The 13121-nt window shown below is 39.4% G+C and overlaps 2 protein-coding genes across 2 annotated transcripts in view; both read right to left on the bottom strand.

Annotated features, from left to right (window-relative positions):
- Window positions 1–13121, bottom strand: part of STK33 (serine/threonine kinase 33) — a 222361-nt gene that overhangs the window by 150403 nt on the left and 58837 nt on the right. The gene's annotated exons all lie outside the window — the stretch shown is intronic.
- On the bottom strand, window positions 11794–12900 carry ZFP42 (ZFP42 zinc finger protein). Its single transcript, XM_004716412.2, has one exon. The coding sequence runs from the start codon at window positions 12790–12792 to the stop codon at window positions 11860–11862; it is 933 nt and encodes a 310-aa protein (XP_004716469.1). The 5' UTR covers window positions 12793–12900; the 3' UTR covers window positions 11794–11859.

Here is a 13121-nt window from a genome sequence, read left to right as displayed (position 1 = left end):
ATTTCTTCTTCAACTCTCTTCTAATCCTCAGAACAAGAGACATAAAAATTTCAACCGGACGACTATCCCTCCCCAACCTTTACCAAAAGAGTAGAAGCTGCCCCTCTTAGATGGGCTCTGACTTGGGGCTCTACTACATGTAAGACGCCAAGTGCAGTAAAGCCATCCTCTACCTCTTTTCGCCTGCTTGGCTCACAAAATGCTGGCAGTCAGGCTCACAGGCCACCCCTCCACCCCCGCCCCCTGGAAAGAGAGTGGAGGTTTCCCCACTGGAAATCAGACACAACAGAAAAGATGCGCAGATACTGACACCCAAGAATTCTCTTCCTCATTCCTGGAACCTCCAGTAACTTAAATCTTAGATTCTTAGAAGGTCACCATCAATAGTTAACACAAAACTCTAATGAAATGTTAACATCTCATTCTTAAATAGCTTGGAAAGATAGGCAAGGCTAGCTGGATGTTTTATGTTAGACTCAAAAGTGTAGGAGAACAAAACAAATAGGGGAAGGGAACTTAAAGAAAGCTAGGAGCAGAGGTGTACATATATGTGCCAAGAATCCTCCAAGAAGTAGACGAGTCTGCTTGTGCAGTCACGAGAAAGAAGGAAACTGCGGAGTTAAAGAGGAAACTCCTCTGTAGGACTAACAGCCTCATCTAGCCCGAGACCAGAACTACCACTACCAACTGTGCTGACCAGGGATACGAGAGTGGTCCCGGACAGAATAGGAGGGGAAATGGGAGAACAAAACTTAAATTCCTTTGAAAAATGACTAGAGACCCCCCCAAGTCTATGCCCTTTAAACTCAGAACTGAAACTAGTCCCAGAGGTCACCTTTTACCTAAATAAAAATTGGATCAAAGAATAAACAATAACACCAATGAGTACTAAAGGTCTTTTTAAAAAAATTCTCCGTAGGAGATCATATGGTCAACATTTACCCTGAAGCAGGACTGGAGGGCAGTGGGGCACAGGAGGCAGAGCAAGCAGATGAATGACACACAACAACGGAGATGACGAACGAGAACGCTGACACATGGTAACCAGTGCCACTCAATAATGTGGAGAGGAATTGTTGTACCTAATGTGCAGTGCAAACTTTCACCAAGGAAACATTTCTTTAAATCATCTATATGTGACCAAATAGTCAGGAATTACTTTTAAAACAAAGATGAGAATATACATAGGCAGGAAAACTAGATGATGGCAATGTAGAGAACAGAAATATTGAGCGTGTTCACACAGTGGGGAGAGTATAAGCAATGCCACTGAACAAACTTGTGCAGACATTGTTGAACGACAATCTAAACTGCTATGTAAAACCTCCACCAAAACACACGGAAATCCTGCTTAAGAACATTTTTAAAGATACCATATCCATTAAATTAGAAAAAGTATAACCTAGGAACATTCAGAAACCAGAAATAGCCCTTAAGAACTAAAAATTAAATACTCAAAAGAGCTTGAAAATAAATTTGAGGAAGTATTTTGGGGAAAGAGACTAAAATAGCAAAAAGATAGAAAATGGGACCAAACAGATGAGAAAATTAAGGGTCTGCCTAGGAGACACAACATTTGAATCGTGAGGGATCAAACAAAAATGAAAAAGAAATTATTATCAAATGAACAAAAGTAAATTTTAACAGAAGAACATGACTATCCAAAATGAAAGGATTCGCAGATTGTGGAGTAAAATTAATTTTTCAAAAATCTATACCAATAGCCATTGTAACATTTTAGAACTCCAAGAACAAAGAGTAGACATTTGGTGGGCATTATTACTATGGAGGATCTGGGTGATGCCACTGGCACCCACGGGCCAGTGTTGGGTTCACTAAGAGTGGAACAACAGACCCCAGGTGGCTCATGATTTGATGCGGTAGACAACTGCTCAACACTCACTTGGAAGCCAATCAAGCTTAACATTAAGCACGAGTGAGTTTGTTTTATTTTCAGTACAAAGATCTCACTTCGCTCTTTAAATCGTGTTTACTTCTGAGATGATATTTTTTATTTTGTTTCAAATGTGTTCATAATTGCTTCTTGAAGCATTTTTACCAATAGTTGCTTTAAGATCTTTCTCAAATAATTCCAACATCTATATCCTCTGTTGACATCTGCTATTTTTTTTCTCATTCAAATTATGGTTTCCCTGGCTCTTGGCATAACAACTGATTTTCAATTGCATTCTAGACATTGCTGTTAAAATTGATATGAAGGAGAAAGAACAGATATGCAATTGATGAATCAGGAGACTTTTTTGAGACATTTTTTAGTATAAAAAATGTGTTACAGTAAGAACAACAAATGCCAATACTTAAATAGCACTTACTAAGTGCCAGGCACTGTTCTAAAGATTTTAAACATACTAACTTATAAAACAGAAATCCATGAAAGGCACAAATAGTTAAGTGTTCAACTACTAACTGAAAGGTTGGTAGTTTGAATCCACCCATAGGTGCCTCCGAAGAATGGCCTGGTAATCTGCTTTGAAAACTCAATCTTGAAAACTCTACAAACCCTCAGTCGCAACTGGTTCAACTTATATACTTATCATAACCCTATGTAGCAAGCACTATCAGTATCTGCAGGTTACAAATGTGGCAGCCAAGGTTAAGTAACTTGCCTGTGTTCACACAATTAGCAAGTAACAAAACTAGTATAAGGATCATGGAAGAAGCACACTGACATCCGAGACCCAAGGATTGTAAATTATAAAATCCAAACCCAATGGAGGGAAAAGTATCCATGTTCTTGAAATCACTACACCATCCTGTCTCTAGTCATTCAGTATTTTATTCGTACTTGTTACCCCTGTGTACAGAGGAGGGAATCATTAGGGGTTGACCCAGTCATTTCAGCAGTCAGAAATGACATTTTTAGATAACTTTTTACAATTAACTAACTAAACACATCAGCAGCAAGAATTTTCTGAGGGAAAAATAAGGACTGAAAAAGATAAGCCATTTCTCATAAACTTCACAGTGAACCAACCTAATTAGATATGTTCTCTCTAGCACTGTGTGTTCAATAAAGTTTTATTAAATAAATGAAAAAAGTGAATAAAAAAGCACATACATGTATGTCTCTAAAGACTTTGAAAAAGAAATAGGATGTCTGTTCCTTCCACAAAGAACTAAATGGGGAGGAAATCTAGGGACAAGGACATAAAAATTAGGTCAGGAGCTTTCTGTTTCAGATGATAATTAGGGGCCAATGAGCCACAGATATCTGGACAATTAATCATCTTACAACAGAAGGATGTCTAAGCGACTAAGAGAAATTTTTCAAAATACAAACTGGAATGTATAAACTAGAAGGGAGTCTGGTAGTGCAGGGTTAAAGCGATCTAACTAGTTCAAGCTAACTAAGATGTCAGTGGTTCAAAGCCACCTATCCGGCACTCGCGGAAGAGAAATGGGCACTCAGTTTCCAGAGAGATCTGCAGCCTTGGACCCCTAGGGGACAATTCTAGTCTGTCCGGTAGGGTCACTGTGTGTTAGAATCAACTCAATGGCAGTGGGTTGGTTTTTGTGTTGTTGAGAGTTTTGAGGGGGGTTTTGTGTAAATTAGCATTGGCCGGAATCTGGGTTGCTCTTCCTTTGATGTGCATCCAGATCCAAGAAATGTCTGCAAAACAAATGTCCTATCTAAGACTTATCAAGGTTTTACTACTGTGTGGTCTAGAGAATGTGCGGGAAACAGTCTGGAAAAACTTGTATCAATTTCTGAATAAATTTTGAGATCATTTCATTTTATAAAATTTGTAAATCCAAGTGCAAAAATCCAAGAGCCTCATTTAAAGCTCATACCCAGTCCTCCATAGGTTTGACAGCAGTCCCTGGATACCTTGCTGCTTATCTCAGAAGTTGTTCTCTCCGCGGGGGCAGTGGATCTAGGGGAGTTCCATCCATCCGCTCTTGCTCTGGTCTGGTGATGCTGAAGCAGTGTTCATTAGGATTCTTTTGGTCAATTAACTTCTACACTAACTTCCTGATTAGCTTGCTTTTCTGGAATCGCCCACCAGAGCCAAAAATGACCACTGAGACTTGTTGGAACTGGAACTGGCTCACAAAGTTTGCACAAATGCCTCCACTTTGTCCTTTAAATGTCCTAGAGCCTATCTCCTGGGAAGACTATCTCTGAAGACATGCCAAGGAGGCCATTTTTAGATCACAGAATGCATGATGAATATGCATACACTCATTCCACCCTAGAAATTATGACGCACTACATTCCTCAAGTTTATATGAATATAGATAGCCTAAACTTAATCACAAAGACAGTGAGGGAGTCTGATTTGAGCTCACCTCCTAGCATTGCTCTTGGTGCTGCTGTTGGGTGGTGACCCATTGTACTAGAACAAAACAGAAATTGTGCAGGGCCCATGACTTCTTCATTGCAAATGTATCTGTTCTGCAACAAAACAGCAACAATACATATGGACCTTGGCAAATGTGATGCACCAGAGTCAAACTGATTATATCTGTAGGAAGACATGATGCAGAAGCTCAGTATCACCAGCCAAAATAAGATCATGAGTCAACTATGGAACAGATTATCAATTGCTCATATGAAGGTTCAAGGTGAAGGTTAAAAAAACTAAAACAATCTCATGAAAGCCAAAGTACAACCGTGAGTACTTTGAACCTGAACTAAGAACCCCTCTCAAGAACAGATTTCACGTACTGAACGCTCGTGACCAAAGACCAAATGAGTTGTGGAATGACATCAAGAACTTCATAGAGAAAGCAAAAAGGCCATTTGAAAGGCAGAAAACAAAGAAAAGACTAAAGTGGATGTCATAAGATACTCTGAAACTTGCTCTTGAATCCATAGAACTTAATGCAAATGGAAGAAATGATGAAGTAAAAGAGTTTAACAGAAAATGTCAAAGGCAAGCTCAAGAAGACAAAGTATTATACTGCAATGTGAAAAGACTTGTAGTTAAGTAAAAAGGAAGAAATGAAATAATTCAAATCTTACAGTTATTAAATGACTCAGGAAGCATCAAAAGAAGATGGGGGAATACACAGACTCACTGTACCAAACAGAAGTCGGTGAGACTCAACCATTTTAGGAGGTAGCATATTACTAAGAATGAATAGTATTGAAGAAAGAAGTCCAAGCTGCACTGAAGTCATTATCAATAAACCAAACTCTAGAAATTGATGGAAGAACAATTGTAATATTTCAACAAACTGATGCTTGCTGGAAGTATTCAGCTAGTCTATGGCAAGGAATTTAGAAGACAGTTACCTAGGTCAACAAATTAGAAGGGATCCACAGTTATGCCCATTCATAAAAATGCAGATATTATCAAACAATATCATATGCAAGTAAATTTTTGCTGAAGAAAATTTTAAAAGGTTGCAGCAGTCCATCAATAGGATGCCACCGTAAATTGAAGCTGGATTAAGAAGAGGACATGGAACCAGGGGTATCCTGGCTACTGTCAGATGAATCTCAGCTGAGAACAGCGAATTCTAGAAAAAGGTTTCTTCGTGTTTATTGACTATGCAAAGACACTTGCCTGTGTGAGGTACACAAACTACGATAACATCACAAAGAAGGGAAACTCAAGAACATTTCCTTGTACTCAGGCAGAGCCTGTACATACACCTCCAGGCAGTCATTGGAGCAGAACAGGAGGATACTGCGTTCAATTGAAATCAGTGTTGTATCCTTTCACCATACTCATTCAATGTTGTGTATGCTGAACAGATCATCAGAATAATCAGGACTATACAAAGAAGAAGGTGTCATCAGGATTGCAGGAAAGCTCATTAACAACCTGTGATATGCAGATGACACAACTTTGCTTGCTGAAAGGATTGGAAGCACTTGCTTGTGAAATCAAGAGGCACTCTATTCCAATAAGCCTCAGCCAGAAGGCACTCAGTTCCACTTCTGTGGGTCCAACTTCCCCAATTAAGTGCCCAGAGGCACCACACTCTGCAAGCCAGCCTCCTGCACAAAAGCACACATCTTAACTTGCTCCATGGGTTGGGAAGTTCATCACTCAGTTCCATGTTCTGGCTCCTAAGTCTGCTGCTACTGTCCTCTGATAGTGTACCTGCTATCTAGATCCAGGAGGGTCGCTGTCCAGGGATCTCAGGTCCAGAAGATGCACTCCACTCCTGGCTCTTACTGGTAATGAAATCCCTCCCTGCTGCTTCTCAGGGGGCTAATTTCATAAATCCTGTTCACAATAACTCAACAGATGAATCCTATCAGTATCTTCACCACCTTCTTTACCAGACCCATGTAGGGGAAGATCATTTGGTAGAAGTTAGAGACTTTGGCTAAAAGAGCCAAGGTAAATAATTCATTGCCCTGAAGATTACAATCCCATGTAAAGAAAACCAATGTACAATCCTATGTAAACAAAACCAATCCCATGTAAATTCAACCAACAGGTAACATGCTAAACAAAGAGAGAATTGACATTCTCAAGGATGTGAATTTACGAGGACCCACAAACAATGCTCATAGAAATAGCATTCAAGCAAATGCGCTTTACACAATTGATATATGTATGGATTGTGATAAGAGTTGTATGAGCCCCTAATAAAATGATTTTTTAAAAAGAAGTCAAACAACATTTTTTCATTGGGAAAATCTGCTGCTAAGTGATCTTAAAAGGTGTGAAAGAGCAAAGATGTCATTTTGAGGACAAAGGTTGAATCTGACTCAAAATATTTTCAATCACCTCATCTGCAAAGGAAAACTGTACAATGAATAAAGAAGACCAGAGAAGAATTAATGGACTTGAATCATGATGTTGGGGAAGAATATCAAGGGAGGCCAGAAGAACAAACAAATCTATCATGGATGAAGTAGATCCAGAACGTTCCTTAGAAGCAACAATGGTGAGACTTTGGACATGTCATCAGGGACCAGTGCCTGGAAAAGGGCATCATGCTTGGTAAAGCAGAGGATCAGTAGAGAGAGAGAGAGAGACAGAGAGAGAGAGAGAGAGAGAGATCCTCAATCGATGAACTGACACAGTGGCCGCAACAATGGGCTCAAACATGGCAACCGTCGTGAGGGTGACGCAGGGCTGGGCGGAGTTTCGTTCTGCTGCATTTTAGGGTTGCGCTGAGTCGGAACTGGACTAACTGTACACAGTAACAAGCACCACCACCTAAACCATTTCTGGTAAAGGAAGTCCGTCCTCTGGGAACTCAGTGCAATAATCACTTGGCAACAACGAGTCCTGTGATTCTGTGGCGCCTGTGTAAGGAAACGGTAAGGTTACCAAACCAAAAGCAAATCTATTGTGGTCAAGTTCCAACTTGCAGCGGCCCTGGAGGACAAAGAACTACTGATTGCAAAGAGCTATGAAACTGATGTCAACATCTTCCTTCCAATGTGGTTATTGGATTTAAACTGTCCATTTTTTGATTCGCAACCAAGTGCTTTAATCAGTGCAGCACAAGGACTTCTTAGGGATGTTACCATATGGTGTTAATAGCTAACGCATAACACTAAAGTAATAAATACACAAACGGGCTAATACTAACTTTATGCTTCTATATGTTAATAAAGACTATTTGAGGTTTCATCCTTCAGTGAGCCACAAACTAAAAAAAAGATAATATGATCAATTTAGACCCCAAACAGCACTTTACAATGGAAAATAGATGAAGCAATTAAGAGTCCCTATAGAATTCAGTTCAATTATTGTAACTTGAAGATATGAATTGGATTAAATTATATCAATTACTTGGGAAATATGTAGATTTTTCAATGAGCATATTATTTAAAAGCTGACCTAATTTACTAATGAAAGAACAAGAGGCTTTTCATCTCTCCTTTTCCACAGAGAGCTTTTTAAAATAGTTCTCAATTTCTTGGCTCAGAACTACAATACAATTTTACATTTCCTACTTTGTCTGCTGAGCCGAGATAACTGGGAAGCTATTGTCCAGGCAGATTTTCATTTCACCCAGACCGTAGTTTCACACAAAGCAAATCTTCCAACTTAACAACCACTCCTGATCACAAACTCTTAGGCAATGCCAAGGAAGAACCCTGTGAAGGAAATTCTGTTCAAGTGCACGGTGAACTTATCCAAATAGATTTTTTCCCCTCCACCAACTCCAGTGTGCTAAGTATGCTCCATGTATATCTTTATACCATGTATGTTTTGTAATTTTAAGAAATACGTAAAACTATACAGTCCTACATCAGATGCTATTTTAACTTTTCATTTGTTTCCAACGTTTCACAACTTAAGTCTGTGATATGGCAAACCCCTTCAGAAGACTTAAATAGTATTAAAATACTGCTTTCAATTTAAAGGGCAAAATATCTGGAAAATTAAGGTCACATAAGGTTAGAGAGCCTAATGGAGTATGGATTTCTGCTTGAAGGACTTCAACCAGAAACTCAGCAATCTTAAATCTGTCTCTCCTGGATATAATAAGTTTTAAAGCTTTGAATGAATTTTTAGAATATGTTTCACATCTCTCATAACTTCCGAAAAAGATGCAGCAGAGAAGAAGCAAAGAGAAAAATTCTCTATAATAATGGAGTTTTTATGCAGTCCCAATAAGTTAGAGAGCTTCTAAAACGAAGGATGACTAGACTCATTCTTAAAGGGGGGAAATCACAAGGGTTTGGAGGTGCTCTTCGCAGGAATTTGTTCTTAGGTGTCGAGCACTTTTCAAAAGATCAAGGAATACTAGGTCCTTTGATCCAAGGTGGCATAAGTGCTACAGAACTAGTATTAAATCAATTGTTAATTTTAAAATGTAAGGCTTTCATTTCATTATTTTACAGTAAATATAGCTAGCTCCATGTCTTATTATAAAACACAAGTTGCTTTTTCAGATAGGGTACCTACACAGGAAATATTGAAAGACCAAATCACCTGAAACATGGCCAACAGTGAAACAGACAATGTAATGAACTTGTACATTTTTAAAACTGCTTTTCAAATGGTCATTATCTAAAACAGTGATTCTCAGCAAGAGTGACTGTTTCCCAGAGGACTTGTGGAAACTCACTGTCTACACCAACTACCAAAAAAACCAAAGATAACATCACCATGAAAGAGTCAATTCCAACTCACAGCCCCCATAGGTCAGGGTAGAACTTCGTAGCAATCCCAAGGCTGTAACCTTCTCCTGAAGACTGGCTGGTGCTTCAAAGGGCTGACCCTGTGGTTAAGCAGCTCAGCTCACAGCTCACTAGGCCTCCAGGCGTCCTAACATCACAGTCAGCAAAGTACAAGTATTTGTTAACTTAATCAATCTTAATTTAAATATATATATATTTCATTTCCACTTTCTTGTGAACTCAGTTGTGTCCAACAAAACTGTGTTAACTTGACAGGGCATGATTCTCAATGGTTTAGCAATTATGTAATGACGTAATTTGGTGGTTACATGATGATGTGATCATCCCCATGATAAAATGTGATGTGATCAGGGGCTTACGGTGAGCTGCAACTCCCTCAGCTCTTAGCCCTGATCTGATGTAAGGAAAGTGTGCCTTTGGTGAGGCCTGCATCCTTTCTATTTCACAAGAATGAGAAGGAGCAGAGGAGGAGGAATCTTATACCACCAAGAAAGACGAGATCGGAGCAGAGCAGGTCCTTTGGACCTGGAGTCCCTGCCCTGAACACCTCCTAAACCCAAGGGAGGATTGACGCCAGACTCAGGCTGGTCTCCAAGGCACGCCATCCCACAGATGTTGAAAGGCGACAGGAACCTCCCCCAAGAGCCTACAGAGATAAAGGCTGCTTGAGAGCAGGTGCCCTGCATTTAGATTTCTAAAGAATGAAAACACACTTTTTATAAAAGGAGCCCTAGAGGTGCAATGGTTGGAAGTCTGCACTTACCCCAGCTTGTCAGGGGTGGGAAGAACCTGTGATCTGCCCCTGTAGATTACAGCCTAGGAACCCCTGTGGGGCAGTTCTACTCTGTCACAAAGTGTCACCATGAGTCAGAACCAGCTCAAGGGCACTGAGCAACATTTTCTCTGTCCACCTGACTTCACCTAATACAGGCTCTAGAGGTAAAATGGTTACTAATGGACTGCTGATCACAAGGCTGGTAGCTCAAAACCACCGGCCGCTCTACAGGGACAAGATGATGCTTGCTACTCCCATAAAGAGTCACAGGCACAAGGAAAGTTCTACCTTGTCCTATACAGACACTATGAATCAGAATGGACTCAATGGTCGTGAATCTTAATACAGACTCTATTTTGCTTTTCTCAAGATCTGTATCCATTATTCATCAGATTCGTATAGGGGGCCAAATATGACCAATTAGATAAAAGCCACATGTCCACCAAGTATCTTGCCTATGATATGATTCCAAGGAATGCAAAAGACAGATAAGAGTGAGCACTAAATTCTCACTCCAAATAACAGGCAAAAATTTTCCCCAATGCCTTTAGTGTTGTGTGATCTCAAAAATATGTTTTCAGCTACAGGGATTTATGTACTATTATTTTATTTGGCCACATTTGTTAATACACCAAATTATTTCAAATTTACAAGTCCAACCCAAATGACTAAAACTGAAACACTCTTTAAAAGACATTCAAAATATAAACAGTATCATTAGAAAAGATTAAAAGGTTTCTGTGTGTATACACTGGTACAGATAGGAACTGGAAACACAGGGAATCCAGGACAGATGATCCCTTCAGGACCAGTGGTGAGAATGGTGATACCGGGAGGGGAGGGTGGAGGGAAAGTGGGGTTGAAAGGGGGAACCGAATACAAGAATCTACATATAACCTCCTCCTTGGGGATGGACAACAGAAAAGTGGGTGAAGGGAGACATCGGACAGTATAAGACATGACAAAATAATAATAACTTATAAATTATCAAGGGTTCATGAGGGAAGGGGAGGGGAGGGAGGGGGAAAATGAGGAGCTGATAACAAGGGCTCAAGTAGAAAGCAAATGTTTTGAGAATGATGAGGGCAACAAATGTGCTTGACACAATGGATGGATGTATGGATTGTGATGAGTTGTACGAGCCCCCCAAAAAATGATTTTTTTTAAAGTTCCTATGATCTTCCTAAATATTAATTCACAATGTTTGATTTAAAACAATCTTAAAGTTATAATTTACCAAGGGGTTAAGAAGGAGGAGGGGTGAAGAGGAGCTGATACTAAGGGCTCAAATAGAAAGTAAATGTTTAGAAAATTATGATGGTAACAGATGTATAAATATGCTTGACACAATTGATGTATGGAATGTTATAAGAGCTGTAAGAGCCTCTGATAAAATTATTTTTTAATAAAATAAATAAATAAAACCATCTTAAAGGCATTTAAAATCTGATGTTCCTATTTTAATCTAAGATGAAAACTACCCCGAGTAAGAATAAGATTTTTGTGTCTTTCCACTCTGCCCCCTCCCAGATTTTTATGTGTAGTAAAGTGAAATTTCTTTTTTTTTTTTTTTAACTTTTTAAAGCAGTTTTATTTTTTTACTCCAGATTAGCATATTTGGGATTATTTTAATATAAGTAAAATGGATTGAACTTGATTACAGTATATCAAATGTATGCCGTATGTGTCTGATACAATCATAAAAATATCACTTTCAAATTCAATATGAATTTGAAATGTGTAACTACGCATCCATTTATTATTAACTTACTGCAAAATTTTTAATCTCTAGAATCGTCAAAGATAGTATTAGGTACATTCCTAAAAGGCACAAGCTAAATAACTGGAAATTAAAAAGTTAAAATCAAAACTATCTTAGTAACATTGAAAGTAAAGCTTTATAGATTTTTTTAAATAATAGAATCATTAGGAAACAATAATCAATAGGCACATTTATCCTTAAGGTGCTTATCCTGTTTGAGGACTACTCTCCCACCTATACTTTGGCCTTTGCATGAGCTAAGATGTGAGCTTTCAGGTTACTTGACTGAATAAACTTCCGGTAACAGCCTTGATAGGGGCACGAAAAGCGTTTCTCACCAGTGTGGATTCGTACATGTGTGCGCAAATTGAAGTCCAGGGAAAAGCGCTTCCCACACCCTTCAAATGTGCACTGGTAGGGCTTTTCTCCAGTGTGCACCAGAAAATGTCGCTTCAGTTTTGAACTCTCAATGAAAGCTTTCCCACATTCTGCACAGACATGGTCTCGGGGACCATGAACTAGGAGATGTTTTCTCAGGGAGGACTTATCCTTAAACTTCCTTGGACATCCACCCTGAGGACAGGGGAGTGTTTTTTGATCATCATATTCTGTATTTTTTCTCGGCTTCTTTTTAGTAAATTCTGTCAGCTGTTTAGGATCAGATAAGTCAACACCAGGTATTCCGCCAGGGGGAAGCTTCTTGCCAGTCATGTACTCCGAATACACAAGTGAATTCTCTTCAGCAAACCGTTGAGAAAGGTTTGGTCTGGCCCCTTCTTTGGTGTATTCCAAAGAGCATTCAAGTGAGTTGTCTCCAAGAAGTGAATTTTCTCCAAGAACCTGCTGAGCAAGGGTTTGTTCTGATTCTTCTTTCAGGTATTCCAAGGATTTAAAAATCAAGTCTTCATCCAGGATGGGTTCTGAAAACTCACCTCGTATTATGCATTCAATGTAACACTCAGGGAAGGGCTCGTCAACTGCCTGCAGACCAGTGTCAGAGTGCACGCCGCCTTCATCACATAAGGCCCACATTGTATTAGCAGGTTCCTCCTCTGCCTGCAGCATGGGGCCACACTGCACTTGGTTTGGCTTAGTCGCAACAAAGGCCCTTTCACCTAGGCCCTTATGGCAACTTTTCCTCAATCTCTTCTTCATTTGCTGTTCCATGTTCTATCTGCTTCCGTCTTGAAGATTTACAACAGGATCTATCAATCAGGTTTAGGTAGTAGCAATCTGGTTTGCAGCAAGCACCTTTCTAAGTTAGTCTTTGCAGGTCTTTGAGTATTAAATCAGCCCACAGTATACAAGCCCACAGGGCGGTCCGACGTCTCCTACCATCTTAAAGGCAGATTTTTATGTGTAGTAAAGTGAAATTTCTTAATAGGGTTCTTCCACCCATGTCTCTGTCACCAAATTATTGACTATGCAAATAAGCCATATGTAACACTAAAAGAGAGAATTGGTCAGTTGTAGTTGCCACTCCCCTGGTTATAAGG

Source organism: Echinops telfairi, unplaced genomic scaffold (genome assembly GCF_000313985.2).
Source record: "Echinops telfairi isolate 266 unplaced genomic scaffold, ASM31398v2 ScPeMD7_60;HRSCAF=208, whole genome shotgun sequence".
Classification (NCBI taxonomy): Eukaryota; Metazoa; Chordata; class Mammalia; order Afrosoricida; family Tenrecidae; genus Echinops; species Echinops telfairi.
This window is presented reverse-complemented; position numbering and strand designations above follow the sequence as displayed.